The sequence below is a fragment of the Haliotis rufescens genome, unplaced genomic scaffold (genome assembly GCF_023055435.1).
Source record: "Haliotis rufescens isolate VD_foot unplaced genomic scaffold, xgHalRufe1.0.p SCAF_100, whole genome shotgun sequence".
In the NCBI taxonomy this organism is placed as follows: Eukaryota; Metazoa; Mollusca; class Gastropoda; order Lepetellida; family Haliotidae; genus Haliotis; species Haliotis rufescens.
The window spans coordinates 639,620-657,957 of NW_025963781.1; the positions used below are offsets into that span (position 1 = coordinate 639,620).

Genomic DNA, 18,338 nt, shown 5'->3' on the forward strand with positions numbered 1-18,338 from the left:
CGAAAAAAAGTCCTGGGGTCATTGCAAAATAAGGTTTCATTTGGGAAATATGTCTAATTTGCATAATCTAATATGGCCACCAATTATCAACATATCTTCCATATTTCAGATGAGGTTCAATATTTTGATGAAAAAAAGGCATGTGTTGTATAGTGAAATGGAATTTTGGGCCACCTTTGGGCTCTGGTGACGGAGTTTCTATCTAAAAAGTGTCAACTATACTTCAGTGAGTTAGTGTGTCAAGTGTGGATATAAGTCCTAGAGTTAAAAGATTCAACAGTGTAAACACACATTTAGGAATCTTGTCGGCCATTTTACATTTGGTGGCCATCTTGAATTTTAAGATGTAATGTTGAAATTTTAAGATGATATGTTGAAATTTCAAGATACATAAGTTGAAATTTCAATATAATGATCTTGAAATTTCAAGTTAAAAAAGTAGAAATTTTAAGATTAAAACTTGAAATTTCAACTAAGCATCTTGAAATTTCAACTTAGTGTCTTGAAATTACAAGAAAAAAAGAAAAAACCAAATGGCCCTAAAAGACTTCCGTAGCAAATAATATAAGTCTTATCTGTCAAAAAGTGCCCACCTTCTTGTAGACGGCGGAGATACAGGCAGATTTGATCCTCATGCCGAGCGTCATGCCGAGATGGAAGTTCTGGTGGAAGAAGACAGACTGGACTGTGGCCACAACGAAGAACGAGCAGGCAAACACATAGCCCTTCCACTCCTGTTCGTTCTCCCGGTTCTGTGTGTAGCCAATCAGAGCGCTGGAACAGACAGCGTATCTCAAAATCTGCTTCAAATACATCATACACTGACATGACTGATTTCTCTCCTCGGCCATTTTTTATCAATTTGTGTAAGGATCCTCCAAACCAAAATACTGAGAAAAGGAAGAAAAAAAGACAAAAAAAAGACCAAAAAAAAGACCTAAAAGACGTTTAACGTGGTCGTATGGTCAGACTTGCTGACTTGGTTGACGCATGTCATTGTATCCCAACTATGTAGACCAATGCTTACGATGTCAATCACTGGATTATCTGGTCCAGACTCGATTATTTACAGACCACTGTCATATAGTTGGAATACTTCAGAGTGCGCCGTTAAACAACAAACAAACAAAAACAAAATAGCAGCCACACTTGTTGGAGTTCCAGTAAAGTTATGAATAGCATCAGACTTTGCGATTTACTATTCCTAAGGGAGATTATCAGGCTCGGCATTACTGTATTTTCTTGAGTATAGTGCGCACCCAAGTATAATGTGCACCCCACTCTAGCAGATTCAATATTTTGGAGAAAATAAATTTCGAATATTGTGCGCAAAACAAAATTACACAGTACCCCTTCAGAGAATTCCGATAAATGAACGGGTGATAAGAAACTTGGTCAGTACAAATTTGAAATTTGAGATAAAAAATCACCAGACATGTTGATTCACCGTTTAAATTGTATATTTTGTTCTGCTAGGCATTGTTTTACATGCTGGGATTAAGACTACCTTGTGTATTTTCTCAGACACCAAGCCGGAAACAGCAATCACATGCTCACGGTAATGTCTTTGCATTGGGGAAAAAACCCATCAAAACTCATTATGCATTATAATGCCCACCCCCTTCTACCCAGCTGTCTTTTTTGCAGATTATTTACAATAAGTAATACAAATAAAACACACTCACTTGAGCAGCAAAGGACTGACAAACTGAAGTAGGTCATAGATGAACTTGCAGAACCAAGCCTGGGCCAGCTCTAACCCGTACGTTTTGGCGAGAACTTTGAAGAGCGACGCTTCCTTCAACTTGATGCCATCGTCGTCCTTGGTGCCCTTGAACTTGACCTCCTCATTCTTGCTGGGCCCATTCAGCAGGGGGGTCTTCTCGTTTGTGGATTGGATGGCTACGCTGTGCTTGGAGCCCTCGCTGTGTCGGTAGTGGACTAGGGAGTGGCGCTTTTTCTTACTAATAAACAAATATACTCGTCAGATTACTCTGGCATTTGGCCTGCTTCATTAGGTTTCCAAGAATTTTATTTACGTCATAATGATTGTACATGCTCAGAAGCCACAAGCCTGTTATAGATGGTGATGTCAGTATCAGACTGAAAAAACATCAACCACTCACACCTTGAACCTTGAACTTTGAACTTTGAACTTTGAACTTTTGAACTTTCAACTTTCAACTTTCAACTTTTGATCTTTGAACTCTTGAACAATTAACTGAGTCTTTCAAATTTAAAGAAATGTAAGTGAAATGTAAGATGCAATCTACAAAGTTGAAAAACTATTCAAACAGTCATAACTTTTTGTATCCCCCAGGACCCGCACAGTCATTTATTTGCACCCATTTTCAAATTGTTTGGGTACAGGACACCGTACTTCGTGTACCCTGGTTGTACTTACTCGTTGATGAGCTTAGTCTTGTGGATCTCCTTGTCCCACGCGTTGTTGAACTGGGGAACAACTCTCTCACTCTTGTCTCTCGGATGAAGCTCAAACAAGTCAGCCTCCTCCAAGCCTTTCCTGTAGCCTGTGAACACCATGCTGCAACACACAAGCCATCACATCAGCTGTAACATACTTCATCACATCGGCTGTAACACACAAGACATTACATAGCCTTTCCTGTAACCTGTGAACACCATGCTGCAACACACAAGCCATCACATCACAGTGAGTGAGTGAGTTGGGTTTCACGCCGCTTTTAACAGTATTCCAGTTATATCGCGGCATGTCAGCTTAATGTGGGAGGAAAGCCTGAAGTGATGCAGGTCTCAGATGTTTACCACTTCGGTGAAACCCACGAGCATGGGTATTGTGCTGACAAACCTAGAAACATAATCGGGGCGAACCGGGATTCGAACCCACAATCATAGGTTTCTGGCGTACCCAAGGGACGCAACTCTGCACAGTGAATCCAGCGCCTTAGACGACTGGGCCACCCGTGCCCCCTCCATCACATCACAACCTCAGGTTGCCCCGGCAACCCACTGATTATGATGCCCCAGCAAAAGCCATTAGATAGACTAGGGAAGAGCAGGTCGCCTGACCACCTACCCGTGGCTGGTAACTTTTTTGTCGGGCTGCATGAAATATTCCTTTACCGGCTATCTGGCATATAATTTTAAGCCAACTTACGTATTCAGTTTTATTATAACTCCTTGAAGATTCTCAAGTCTTGTTTAATTGTTTGTTTGTTGTTTAAAGCCGCACTCAGCAATATTCCAGCTATATATCGTATCCCAATATTGTGGAGCGATGCTCATGATATTAATCAATGGATTGTCTAGTCCAGACTTGATTATTTACAGACCGCCGTCATATAGCTGGAATATTGCTGAGTGCAGCATTAAACAACAAACAAACCAACCAACCAACCAACCAACCATCATGGCTGTCAGTTCATACTAAAAGTTGGAGTGGGGAATTAACCTGGATAAGCATTCAGGGTAACATATAAATTGTGGATTAACTCCAAAAAACGAAATATGTTAACGGTTCATAATGCTGGTATCTTCAATGGATGAGTAATACATTGTGAACCCTTGACACAGTGAGTGAGTTGGGTTTAACGCCGCTTTTAACAATATTCCAGTTATATCGCGGCGTGTCAGCTTAATGTGGGAGGAAAGCCCGAAGTGATGCAGGTCTCAGATGTTTACCACTTCGGTGAAACCCAAGAGCATGGGTATTGTGCTGACAAACCTAGAAACATAATCGGGGCGAACCGGGATTCGAACCCACAATCATAGGTTTCTGGCGTACCCAAGGGACGCAACTCTGCACAGTGAATCCAGCGCCTTAGACGACTGGGCCACCCGTGCCCCCTCCATCACATCACAACCTCAGGTTGCCCCGGCAACCCACTGATTATGATGCCCCAGCAAAAGCCATTAGATAGACTAGGGAAGAGTAGGTCGCCTGACCACCTACCCGTGGCTGGTAACTTTTTTGTCGGGCTGCATGAAATATTCCTTTACCGGCTATCTGGCATAAAATTTTAAGCCAACTTACGTATTCAGTTTTATTATAACTCCTTGAAGATTCTCAAGTCTTGTTTAATTGTTTGTTTGTTGTTTAAAGCCGCACTCAGCAATATTCCAGCTATATATCGTATCCCAATATTATGGAGCGATGCTCATGATATTAATCAATGGATTGTCTAGTCCAGACTTGATTATTTACAGACCGCCGTCATATAGCTGGAATATTGCTGAGTGCAGCATTAAACAACAAACAAACCAACCAACCAACCAACCATCATGGCTGTCAGTTCATACTAAAAGTTGGAGTGGGGAATTAACCTGGATAAGGATTCAGGGTAACATATAAATTGTGGATTAACTCCAAAAAACGAAATATGTTAACGATTCATAATGCTGGTATCTTCAATGGATGAGTAATACATTGTGAACCCTTGACACAGTGAGTGAGTTGGGTTTAACGCCGCTTTTAACAATATTCCAGTTATATCGCGGCGTGTCAGCTTAATGTGGGAGGAAAGCCTGAAGTGATGCAGGTCTCAGACGTTTACCACTTCGGTGAAACCCAAGAGCACGGGTATGGTGCTGACAAACCTAGAAACATAATCGGGGCGAACAGGGATTCGAACCCACAATCATAGGTTTCTGGCGTGCCCAAGGGACGCAACTCTGCACAGCGAATCGCAGCGCCTAAGACGACACGGCCACCCGTGCCCCCCCTTTGACACAGATCAGTCATTGTACATACCCATTTATCCACCAATATATGATTCTGTTGAAGAAAGATGATTCTTGTTCTGGAGATGGCTTCTACAAAAGAAAAACGTATGTTTGTACTGCAGATTTATAGAACCAAAATAGTGGGATGGAGGGGTGGAAAAACAAGCTTGAAAATCATAAACATTTCCTGTCTAATTGGGCAACTCCAAGAATCAAAACCTTTTGCATCTTGACGAGGCAAGAGCATCCACTAGCCTTCTTATCAAAATCTAGTTCCCACTCTTGCCACATCAAGGCCACTTTCCTGTGCTAAATATGATTGGACTATCACACATATCAATAGTCCAATCAGAGAAGGTTTAATAAAATCAACATATGGTTTTCGAAAACATGGCCGCTGCCATATAGTTTGTCGAATTTGCACTGAAGTTATTTCAACCCAGTCGTTTAAGGCGCCACGATTCACTTTGCAGAGTTGCATCCCTTGGACATGCCAGAAACCTATGATTGTGGGTTCGAATCCCTGTTCGCCCCGATTAAACGTCTGAGACTTGCATCACTTCGGGCTTTCCTCCCACATTAAGCTGACACGCCGCGATATAACTGTAATACTTTAATACTGTTAAAAGCAGCGTTAAACACAACCCACTCACTCACCCTTCATTTCATCTTTTTTTTTGTTAGACAGCTGTTCTGTTTTGCAAATTTTAGAAAAAAGCACTGTGTCGACATTGTGCCAAAGTATAGGAACACGCCAACAAAACCAACTATAAACAGCCTCAATGTTGTTGTTTGTTTGTTTGTTGTTTAACTAAGGAATATTTAAGCTATTTCAACAATTGAGCGAAGACATGTATATTCTAAGTCTTTCCAAGTTTTAAATTAATTCGCCCTAGTACTGTAGTCATTAAACACAACTGGTACACAGTGATTTACCGTTGCCTGTGTTTGTTGATTTTTTTTCCATCGTTTAAGCCCTTCAACAATTGCCTTTGTTTGTCTGTCAGGGGTGAAATCGTGAATGTTTTCATTATCTATCAACCAGGTTGCCGTCTATGGTAGTCGCCAACTTTGTGAAGCTATACGAGTTAAGAGCAAGATCTGATCGTGATCTACGCGAGGTGGCACCATGATCGAGCCAAGAAAAGTGGCCTTGATGTGGCAAGGGTAGCTGAACTTCTTGAAGTTGTAAATCAGACCCGGCAGGGCATGTGGCCATGACCTTCGATGACTAATCGCTAACTGTATCCCTAAGGGGGACGGATGGCCCAGTCGTCTAAGGCGCCACGATTAATAATCGAGTTTGGAACACACAATCCAGTGATTGACAGCATGAGTATCGATCTACACTAATGGGGAATGATGACATGCATAAACTAAGTCAACGAGTCTGACCACCCGATTCACGTAAAACAACAAGAATAGTCGCCTTTTACGATAAGCATCGGTTGTTGAAGACAATTTCTAACCCGGATTTTCACTGGGGTCTTGATATTGTAGTATCTCAGTGAAGCAGTGCACCTACCTTGCCCATGTCGTAGTATCCAGCTCGCGTCATCTTCTCGGTGAAGCAGTGCACCTACCTTGCCGATGTCATTGTATCCGGCTCGTGTCATCTTCTCGGTGAAGCAGTGCACCTACCTTGCCCATGTCGAAGTACCCAGCCTGCGTCATCTTCTCAGTGAAGCAGTGCACCTACCTTGCCCATGTCGAAGTACCCAGCCTGCGTCATCTTCTCGGTGAAGCAGTGCACCTACCTTGCCCATGTCGAAGTACCCAGCATGCGTCATCTTCTTGGTGAAGCAGTGCACCTACCTTGCCCAGGTCGTAGTACCCGGTCCGCGTCATCTTCTCGGCGAAGCAGTGCACCTACCTTGCCCATGTCGTAGTATCCGGCTCGCATAATGCTCTCGGTGAAGCAGTGCACCCACCTTCCACATGTCGTAGTATCCGGCTCGCGTCATCTTCTCGGTGAAGCAGTGCACCTACCTTGCCCATGTCATAGTATCCGGCTCGCGTCATCTTCTCAGTGAAGCAGTGCACCTACCTTGCCCAAGTCGTAGTACCCGGCTGGCGTCATGCTCTCGGTGAAGCAGTGCACCTACCTTCCACATGTCGTAGTATCCGGCTGGCGTCATGCTCTCGGTGAAGCAGTGCACCTACCTTCCACATGTCGTAGTACCCGGCTCGCGTCATGCTCTCGGTGAAGCAGTGCACCTACCTTCCACATGTCGTAGTATCCGGCTCGCGTCATCTTCTCGGTGAAGCAGTGCACCTACCTTGCCCAGGTCGTAGTATCCGGTCCGCGTCATTCTCTCAGTGAAGCAGTGCACCTACCTTGCTCAGGTCGTAGTACCCGGCTCGTGTCATCTTCTCGGTGAAGCAGTGCACCTACCTTGCCCATGTCATAGTATCCGGCTCGCGTCATCTTCTCAGTGAAGCAGTGCACCTTTTGCCCAAGTCTTAGTATCCTGCTCGCATCATCTTCGCGGTGAAGCAGTGCACCCACCTTGCCCAAGTCGTAGTATCCTGCCCGCGTCATCCTCTCGGTGAAGCAGTGCACCCACCTTCCACATGTCGTAGTACCCGGCTCGCGTCATCTTCTCGGTGAAGCAGTGCACCTACCTTGCCCAAGTCATAGTACCCGGCTCGCGTCATCTTCTCGGTGAAGCAGTGCACCTACCTTGCCCATGTCGTAGTATCCGGCTCGCGTCATCTTCTAGGTGAAGCAGTGCACCTACCTTGCCCATGTTGTAATATCCGGCTCGCGTCATCTTCTCGGTGAAGCAGTGCACCTACCTTGCCCATGTCGTAGTATCCGGCTCGCGTCATCTTCTCGGTGAAGCAGTGCACCTACCTTGCCCATGTTGTAATATCCGGCTCGCGTCATCTTCTCGGTGAAGCAGTGCACCTACCTTGCCCATGTCGTAGTATCCGGCTCGCGTCATCTTCTCGGTGAAGCAGTGCACCTACCTTGCCCATGTCGTAGTACCCGGCTCGCGTCATCTTCTCGGCAAAGCAGTGCAGTACCAGCTCCATTAGAATCAAGGCGAAGTAGATGTAGAAGATGGCGAACCGGAATAAGTGGTCATTGTAATCCTGAAACACAGTGCCGAGGTACGATATGGTCATCCACAGAATTATTTTATTTAAATTTTTACCACAGGATGCAGCAGGGACTGGTCGTCACATCATCATCAACACACACATGATCAGCAACAAACACCATGTCAGCTGATTGACTTAACTTATGTAACCATGGTAACTGACCTCATTGATGTAACCATGGTAACTGACCTCAGGATGTATTCATGGTAAATGACCACACATGTGTAACCATGGTAACTGACCTCCGCGATGTAACCATGGTAATTGACCCTTTCGATGTAACCATGGTAACTAACCTCTTGGAAGTAACCAAGGTAACTGACTTCTTGGATGTTACTGTGGTAACTGATCTCTAGGATGTAACCGTGGTAACTGACCTCTTGGATGATCTTGGTGTAGAAGGGGATGATGTTTGCGAGGGTGGTCATGAGCCAGAAGAACCAGAGAACACCGGATGTGATGATGCCCCTCTTCCTTTCCAGCTGAATCAAGATCGTCGCCAGCAACTGCAAACATCACACGCCACAGTGCCAGCTACGATGCTTTGTTTCCAGACTCACAGATCAGACAACTCAAAATTACAAATTGTAAGAAAGAAATAACATTTTAAGAACAGTCTGTTCCCATGCTAGTTCGAGTTTTCAAACCAGTTCAACATGAGAAGGGAAATCAGAAACGTTATCAGTATGCGTAATAAAATCTAGCTATCTGACTCGCTAGTTGCCGCCTTGTAAAGACCATTGAGATCGCACTGTGTCATCGGCTAGTCACGTCATAATTCACACTGTTCACATTAGTGAGTGAGTGAGTTGGGTTTAACGCCGCTTTTAACATTATTCCAGTTATATCGCGGCGTGTCAGCTCAATGTGGGAGGAAAGCCCCAAGTGATGCAGGTCTAAGACGTTTACCACTTCGGTGAAACCCACGAGCACGGGTATGGTGCTGACAGACCTTGAAACATAATTGGGCTGTTCACATTAACTGAGCCCGCTGAAGGTCATAAGGCAGATCTGATATTGTCAACGATTGTTTATATATTTAATAAACCTCTGGAAGTTGTGAACTCTTAATGATAAATTTGTAACATTTACGAGCTGAACGTTTGAACGTACACCCCTCAACACGGTAGCGTGAACAAAGATCGGATATTTATGAGATTGGTACAAGCCCATTCAGCTACTCAAACCCTGCATATCCAACTACTACCCCAAGCAGCAAGTTTCTTTTACTAAATTTCATTATTCAATGCTACATTAAAATAGATCTTTTAGGCTTTAAAAAATAATAGTCTTGGTTCTTAGGCACCATCCTCATCATCATAAAGTCTGTCGCATGTTCCTTTTTTATTTTATTTTTTGCTTTACTGTGTTATGGTCATAGGGGCAATTATTGTTAAAGTACTCATGGAAATGAAAAAAAACTGTTTTGCTGGATTTAATAATCGACACAAAGCATTACGTAGATGTAAATACGAAATAACAAAACAACTGGAAAAGTACTAGTCTGGATTTGCTAGTTTTATCTAAGTGCTCAATACAAAATGTACTTTACAGGAGGTAATTTGTAGGCACTTTCAACATTCAAAAAAAAAACTAAGTCCAAATTGACATGGCAGAAACAGGCTATGGGCATTATGCAAATTAGCCTGGAAAAAAGTTATCAAAACAACAATAAAAATAACAGCTATGTTTATGTACATAATAATAATGGCATGTAAGTTGTTGTTTGAGAAGGGAATATGTTACTTTTACGTTCTGATATTTTGACGATGATTCACTATCCCACAATGCCACTCACAAATCACTAACCACTGACAAATCACATGCACGTGGGTTTCAAGCACCTGTTTTCACCTGTCGTCAAGGTGTCATAGGTCATGGACATATACCTTGATCTACTTACACCAGGGCCCACTTGCACAAAACGATCTTAGCGCTAAGACTATTGTAAGCCTATGTTAAAGTATGGGAGTTACGATCATCTTAGCGCTAAGATCGCTTTGTGCAAGTGGGCCCTGGTTATGCTCAGTTTCACAATAGTCTGTTTTGTTCCTATTTTTACACACTTTTACGTGTAAAAAGACATAAAAACCTTTGATACGCTGTATTTGTGCCAAGGCCCAATTAGTACTAATTGAGTTGTTTGAATATTTATATATTTTGTATATTAACTGCATTTATTTAAAATCTGAGATAAAAAAAACAGTTTTTTTTCATTTCCGCAAGTACTTTAGTATGCTTGTTTATGTAGGGAGGCCCTTTCCCAGGTTGATTGTACAAATATGTTTATTTGGTAACATACTAGTTTGAACAAGCAAAACAAAAAAACACGGCCCACTCGCCCTATAGTTTCAACCTAAACAATTCTTTTATTTTTTTAAGCCTTATCAAAAGTACTCTTGTTTTTCCTCACAATATAAATGCTGTCAAATCCGAGCAACACTTTCAGATAGGATTGTGATCACTGACTAAACTAGGAGACATTATTAGATGTGCGGATGTCATATACACTTAATGATGTGATGAACATTGTCCTTGGCCCATTGTCTATATATCACTGACAAGATATTGTATTATATACATATGAATGAAATACTGGAATTTATCAGTGACGATAGATCAAGTTATCAGTCATTATAGCTAAAATGGATAGAATTATCATAAAAACGCTCGCATGTTATCAGAAATGAGCGGGCCACTGTAACTTGATAATGCCTTACTTGATAATGCCTTACTTGACGACGGGCCATTATCACGCCCGTTGTTAGGTGACGTCATAGGATAGTGATAGGTGACGTAACGTTCAATAGTGACGTTACCGGGTATCTGGTTTGTTCTATGACGTTTCAATATTTGTAAAAGTTGGTCAGTGACATTCGTGTTGATTGCAGTAAATGTTTCAAAACCGATATTGTTGTTTCTTTTTATTTGATAACAAATTCCATCAATTTTAGCTATAATAACGGTAACGCTATTTTTCAGGGCATTATCATTTGCAGAAGCCCGCAGTCTTTTCAACTGCCCTCCTTCGTCGGGCAGTTAATGGAAGACCTCGGGCTTCTGCAAATGATAATGCCCTGAAAAATAGCGTTACCCTTACACTAGTGACTGATATAAACAAGGTGCCGGAAACACTATAATGCCGAGGCGAGAAGCGCCCGCTTGAATTTTCCAAGAATTGAACTTTCCTAATTTAATTCATGACAGCAAGCAACAATGTTTCAGTTAAAATGTTCGGGGTTCTATGAATGTGTTTATGTCAACTTTCATACTTATCTGTGAGAAAATTTGATAAAATTTGGTGGATTTTGTAAGCCTGGAGAACGCTCAGCTGATCGTTCGACATGGTCACAGTACTAACTGTTTATGTATTCCTACGCCAATAAAATAATTGCTGTGGTATTGGAACAGCTGAAATCCCCTGGGTAGAAAGCGCTACTTACAAATGTTTGACGAAGCAGGTGGATATCCATACAGAAAGGTTTACAAATATCTATCAGACAATAATGAGAAGAACATCCCTTAATTCAAAACTACTTAATCAAGGACTGGATGCCTTCAGCTTCATCACCATATTGGACACAACAAGGATACACACAATATTATTTTGAAACCTTGCAGTATTATTGCAACAGCAGAAATAGCCTGGGTGAAAGTCCTACTTACAAATGTCCCTGCCTTGATTCCGCCCGAGACATACACGACATCGTGGATCTTCTTGTCCTCGCCATCGCTGGCTGCCTTGATGAGGTCGATCACCGCCAGGAAGAACAGGAACAAGCTGAAAAACTGAGAACACGACACAGACCTCACAGACCTCACAGACCTCACTGACCTCACAGACCACACTGACCTCACAGACCACAGTTTCATATTTACATCTGTTCAAAAACACAACCGGCCCAACATATCTCTGATAGTCTAACTCTGTTTGAAGCTGATCCAGAAAGGTTCTTGCAACGATTTGTGACTATGGATGAAATCAAGGTTCACTACCTCCAGTCTGAGTCCAAACAACAATCTTTAAGTGCCGTATATGACAGAAGATAAGGAGATCTCATAGTTAAGCCGAGGTATTAACTTGATCCTTGAAATCTGTTTCCAAATGTTTGTGGTTGTAATCTATTCCATTTATTTTCATGCAAGAGTTCATTTAATTCAGGCAAAGTTGTGTATCCTTCCGATACTTACAAGTGACTGGTGATTTCTTACAGGGATGTGAGTGATGAGATTTGCCATGGGACTGTATCATATTTTGCCGGCCCCACCCCCAACCCCAACCCCCCAATTTTATGTAACATTTTTCCATGATCCCACCCCTCCCAATAGTAAATGAGCAGTCCCTAAATAGTTTCAAATTTTATTATATTTTCTACCTACTCATCTATTTTTGTGGAAGTAAAACAACATATTTGAAACTGGATTTTTAATGGTTATTTTCGACCTTCTGACCTGAATTTTGGGGCCAAAAAACAGTACACCAAAAGAAACAAGGCTGGCCTAAATAAGTCAACAACCAACTGATAATGATGGAAAAAATACTTTTCTTCAAATATTACCAAAAACAAAATTGTTCGCAGGACATGTTGAATGTCCACGAAAAAGGTGCTAGTGGGTCCTCCTTTCACAAAAAAAATATACCACAATACTTCCACAAGAAAGTGTGATGGCAAATGATCATGATGTAACTGTCATCGTGGAGTTTGGCAAGGTTGACGGAATGCCTGGCCGTTTACAATTTCAAAATAAGTTGCTGATTTGCTAATCGAATACGCAGGGTTACTTCACAGTATTTTGATGATACGCACAAGTTTTATTTTTGTAGCGTCTCTGTAATGTTCGTTGCGTATTTGATACACTTGGATTTTATTTTACTGTGTATTTCTGCATTTCTGATGCATATTTTACACAGATACGCAGCTTATCTAGAGCTCTGAATATATCCTGTCTCTCAACAAACATCCCAACCAAGCCCCTCTTAGTATGATCGTATATCAAATGGCAGGTCCCCAAAACAAGTTCATAAACCAACTGGCGGTGTTGTCTTACTGTTTTGAGGGAGTTAAGGAGGTTGATGGGGATGGAGACGCCGTCCTGGTGACAGAGGTAGGTGAGGTAGAAGGGCAGGGAGACCCACAGCCAGCCACATGGCACCCACACCACCAGACTCTCCTGGAAACACTCCGTGAAGCGCGGCCAGCTGCTGTCCAGTAACAGAGACTCATTCTGGAAATAGAAATGAAACAGTGACAGAGGTAGGTGAGGTAGAAGGGCAGCGAGACCCACAGCCAGCCACATGGCACCCACACCACCAGACTCTCCTGGAAACACTCCGTGAAGCGCGGCCAGCTGCTGTCCAGTAACAGAGACTCATTCTGGAAGAAGGAATGAAACAACATAGCTATGTGGGTGTTGGGCATCTTGTGATTGTTGTACAACTACCTGGCATACAAGAAACAACATAGCTATATGGGTGGTGAGCATCTTGTGTCTTGTACAGCTTACAAGATGTTAATGAACGTAGCTATGTGGGTGGGGGGCATCTTGTGTCTTGTACAGCTTACAAGATGTTAATGAACGTAGCTATGTGGGTGGGGGGCATCTTGTGTCTTGTACAGCTTACAAGATGTTAAAGAACGTAGCTATGTGGGTGGGGGGCATCTTGTGTCTTGTACAGCTTACAAGATGTTAAAGAACGTAGCTATGTGGGTGGGGGGCATCTTGTGTCTTGTACAGCTTACAAGATGTTAAAGAACGTAGCTATGTGGGTGGGGGGCATCTTGTGTCTTGTACAGCTTACAAGATGTTAAAGAACGTAGCTATGTGGGTGGGGGGCATCTTGTGTCTTGTACAGCTTACAAGATGTTAAAGAACGTAGCTATGTGGGTGGGGGGCATCTTGTGTCTTGTACAGCTTACAAGATGTTAATGAACGTAGCTATGTGGGTGGGGGGCATCTTGTGTCTTGTACAGCTTACAAGATGTTAATGAACGTAGCTATGTGGGTGGGGGGCATCTTGTGTCTTGTACAGCTTACAAGATGTTAAAGAACGTAGCTATGTGGGTGGGGGGGCATCTTGTGTCTTGTACAGCTTACAAGATGTTAATGAACGTAGCTATGTGGGTGGGGGGCATCTTGTGTCTTGTACAGCTTACAAGATGTTAAAGAACGTAGTCATAAGAGCGTTGAGTCAACGTTACACAAAAGGTGTCTTGTTCTGTAAATAGAAATGAAACAACATAGCATACGATGTTAAAGAACTACGGCTATCATGGCTATGACGAACTCAAAGGGACCACTCATCTTATTTCGTAATAACCGTAGTTCGTTATAAGCATATATACAGCATATATACAACAAAAGACCGGGACTAAAATATAAGTTTGTTATATCGGTCAGTTCGTTATAAGCGTGTTCGTCATAAACGTAATTTACTGTAGTCATAAGATCATTGATTCGATGTAACACAAACAGTGTCTCGTACAGTAAATATTTGTCAATCAGGACATTAAACATGCTAAATAACGTAGTCATAAGAGGGTTGAATCGATGTTCAGTCGAACAGTGTCTTGTTCTAAAGCAACGTCATACAAGATATTAAAAAACTAATAATAAGATTTGTTTTTGTTTGACAATATAATGATTCATCAACATATGTATAAAATGTCCCGGGTATATATGGTGTGATGTATGTTTGTTTGTTTGTTTGTTTGTTTGTTGTTTAACGCCGCACTCAGCAATATTGCAGCTATATGACGGCAGTCTGTAAAATAATCGACTCTGGACCAGACAATCCAGTGATTGACATCATGAGCATCGATCCAAGCAATTGTGATCGATGACATGTATCAACCAAGTCAGCGAGCCTGACCACCCGATCCCGTTAGTCGCCTTTTACGACAAGCATAGTCACCTTTTACGGCAAGCTTGGGTTGCTGAAGACCTATTCTTCCCCGGAGTCTAATAATAAGAGGCTTTGATATGATAAGGGTTGAGTTGATGTGACACAAACAGTTTCGTTCTGTAAATATATGTCATACAAGATATTTAAGAACACATGGACAAGGCAACAAGTTAACCGACTTTATAAACCTCCAGTGACATAACCCTATTGTTCTCCAGTCGGGTTAAATCTCATCAAAAGGGACCTTGTAATGTCTCTGGGATTTTATTGGATACTCCAGGCTTATTTACTGTATAATGTGTTATAATAACCTGGGTGTTTTATATAATATCCGGGGCGGTCGGGTAGCCTAGTGGTTAAAGCGTTCGCTCGTCACGCCGAAGACCTGGGTTCGATTCCCGACATGGGTACAATGTGTGAAGCCCATTTCTGGTGTCCCCCGCCGCGATATTGCTGGAATATTGCTAAAAGCGGCAAAAACCATACTCACTCACTCACTCATTATATAATATCCAAGGATTTTTATAAATACAACTTCCGTTTAGATTGTAACACGTGATGAAATATAAAATCAAATGACAAATGTTTTCTTTAAATTCCCGACGATCGAACACACAACCTTTGTATCTGTAGCCCAGTGAGTGAGTGAGTGAGTGAGTGAGTGAGTTTGGTTTTACGCCGCCTTTAGCAATATTCCAACAATATCACGGCTGGGGACACCAGAAATGGGCTTCACACATTGTACCCATGTCGTGAATTGAACTCGGGTCTTCGGCTTGACTAGCTAACGCTTTAACCACTAGGCTACCCGACCGTCCCTGTAGCCCAGTGAGTGTAAATAACAATGCTTTTTAGAATGTCTTTTTCAAGAACTATACGCCAGCAACAGATATTTTACGCCCATTTCCTCATCAAGCCAATCAAGAAAATATACATAACAAAATTTTAAAAAAGTCGAAAAATATGCAACATAAAGCTTACATAAAAATTGCAAGTATCGCTTTTGTTTAATGATTATTATCGTAAGAGGTTTCCATCACAAAATAACAGTACACTGACAAAATCTAGGTCAGAATCTACAAATAGAATAACAAATATAGGACATTACGATTTAATTAGATCAACTACTGCGTAGATAGTAGATAATTACATAAAATATGAATTGAAAGAAGAACTAATGGAAGAAGATAAAAAAAAAAGATTAAAATAATAATTAATAATTAAGTTAGTAAGCTGGGTTGAACACCACTTATTCCAGTTATATCACATTTTCCCGAGGCAAGGGAGTTAACTGACTATAAAAGTCCAGTTTCCACCTTGGGTGAGATATCTACATATATCTATATCTACAAAATAAAAAGGAAAATTCAAATGGAGCCCAGAAAAAGGCATAAAAGAGCTGAGGTAATCTAGACTTGCCAAACCATTCTAAACATGAGTTTGATTCACTTTTTAATTTATTCACACAGACTGGAGAGTTATCTGCAAAGAGTACAAGAGTACAACTGGATCAACAATGATAACCCTTGCTATGTACCCAGTATTTGACCTCTGACCTGGGTGACCTACATGCAGTTTGTTGACATGCCATTAAGTCAGCAGAGCTTGTCGAAGCATTCAGCTCAAGTATCCAGACCTATGACAATGCATTCTAGGTTCCTGTACTTGCCCTGAACTCCACTCCTAGATACAGTCTGTAAACTTTGTAATGACAACACTATAAAGGATGATATATGTTATATATACCGGTACATTACTGGCTGCAGTCTCCACCTATTAGACACATGAAGATCCAGGGTAGAATAGGCCTTCAGCAACCCATGTAGTCTGTCTTACAGACCCTGATACAAATTTATATCAAATACAGCCCATGCAAGTCTATAATGTTTGGCAAGTCTAGATCACTGCAGTATCTGAAAATGAAGAGAGTCACTGGGCTCCTTTTTATTATATTTTTATTAAGATAACTGAACAACTGTTTTTTTTATGTACGATATGTTCATTTCAGAGACTAGATTTTAGTCTACAACCCATGCGACTATGCTTGTCGTAAGAGGCGACTAACGGGATCGGGTGGTCAGACTCGCTGACTTGCTTGATGCATGTCATCGATCCTGATTGCGTGGATCGATGCTCATGAGTTCAGTCACTGGATTGTTTAGTCCAGATTTGATTATTTACAGACCGCTGTCATATAGCTTGAATATTGCCGAGTGTGGCGTTAAATAACAAACAAACAAACAAACATACATCACACCATAAACCCCGGGACATTTTATACATATGTTGATGAATCATTATATTGTCATACTGTATCTTACAGAAGCGATTCAGGCGATCTGAACGGCATGACCCACAGCTGCAGTATTTTCAAGTGCGTCTTTTGAATTAGAGCATGAATAGCCGAGGAAGGTGAGGTGAGGTGAAATTGGGTTTAACGTCGCGTCCAAGATTATTGCACTTATATAGCGACGTGCATGCACGTGTATGTGTGTGTGTGGCTGCTTGTACTAGTCCGGACTGATGCCGATTTATAGTGCTAGCTCACTGAGATACCATGCCGCAGTTTAACATGAATACCCCACTCAGACACAGTATACTGACTCCGAGCCGACCAGTCCTTGTTTTAGCCCCTCAATGCCGAGCGCCAGACACGGTAACAACAAGTACAATCTTTTAACGTCTTTTTGTATGACGCGGCCAGGGATTGAACCCTGGACCTTCCGCTTTCCAGGCGGACGCTCTACCACAAGACCACGGAGGCAGTCCAGCCGAGGAAGGAATTGCGACACACTGAAATCTTTTGTTGTGCATAATACGTGATGTCAGAGAGGCATATCCACAAACAACTGAGTCAGTCGAGCAAATTGTGTCTTTCCGACAAGTCAGTAAAACACGCAGTGGTCTGTGACTTTTAGAAAGATGACAAACTTGAGGAAAGTGCAACAAACAAAAAATATCATGTAGGCCTCAAAGTTTAATTTTTTACCAACTAGCCATATGGCCATAAGGCTTAAGTATTATTTTTTTTTATAGCCATAAGTATTTTTTTCCAGGTAGCCAGTGGTAAAATTCAGAAGTCAAGCCAATAGTGTAGGTAGCCAAAAGCATTTGAAATGATCTTTTATCAAATAACTATTATTGTATGCTAGTGGAAACTGTACTTGAGTTTTGTTATTAGTGACTTCAATGATGCAATTTGTGTTACTAGATTATATAGGTATATCCTTGCTTATCCAATAAACTATCAACTAAAATAAAATACTAATTACATTCATATTTATTTATTTCGGTTCATTGTTGACTTTAGGAGGAATTATTTGTGAGTACAATTAGTAACAGACATGTATTCAAGATAAGCTGTTATTAATTTTTGTGTCAAGATATGTGTAGCAATAGAATTAGTCGCCACAAGATATTTTTCAAGGTAGTCATTTGGCTACCTCTGAATTTGAGACAGCGGACAAATTGAAATTTAGGTCGCATTGGCGAACGTTTTGGTCACAACTTTGAGGCTTGTAATGCTTGCCTGAGAACTAGTTTCAAGTGTTACAAGGGGTTGGGTAGCCTAGTGGTTAAAGCGTTTGGTCGTCACGCTGAAGACCTGGGTTCGATTCCCAAC

The 18,338-nt window shown here is 41.7% G+C and overlaps 1 protein-coding gene across 1 annotated transcript in view; it reads right to left on the reverse strand.

Annotated features, from left to right (window-relative positions):
• The window catches only part of LOC124126603 (multidrug resistance-associated protein 1-like), a gene marked incomplete at its 5' end in the record, with an annotated part of 47,531 nt that extends 34,487 nt beyond the window's left edge, over window positions 1–13,044 (reverse strand). Inside the window, 8 exons of the mRNA XM_048391882.1 lie at window positions 594–774; window positions 1,686–1,964; window positions 2,405–2,545; window positions 4,733–4,794; window positions 7,678–7,803; window positions 8,190–8,318; window positions 11,479–11,601; window positions 12,862–13,044. Of these exons, the coding sequence (XP_048247839.1) occupies window positions 594–774; window positions 1,686–1,964; window positions 2,405–2,545; window positions 4,733–4,794; window positions 7,678–7,803; window positions 8,190–8,318; window positions 11,479–11,601; window positions 12,862–13,044 (1,224 nt within the window). The remainder of the gene's footprint in view (window positions 1–593; window positions 775–1,685; window positions 1,965–2,404; window positions 2,546–4,732; window positions 4,795–7,677; window positions 7,804–8,189; window positions 8,319–11,478; window positions 11,602–12,861) is intronic.
• Between the last annotated feature and the right edge of the window lie 5,294 nt (window positions 13,045–18,338).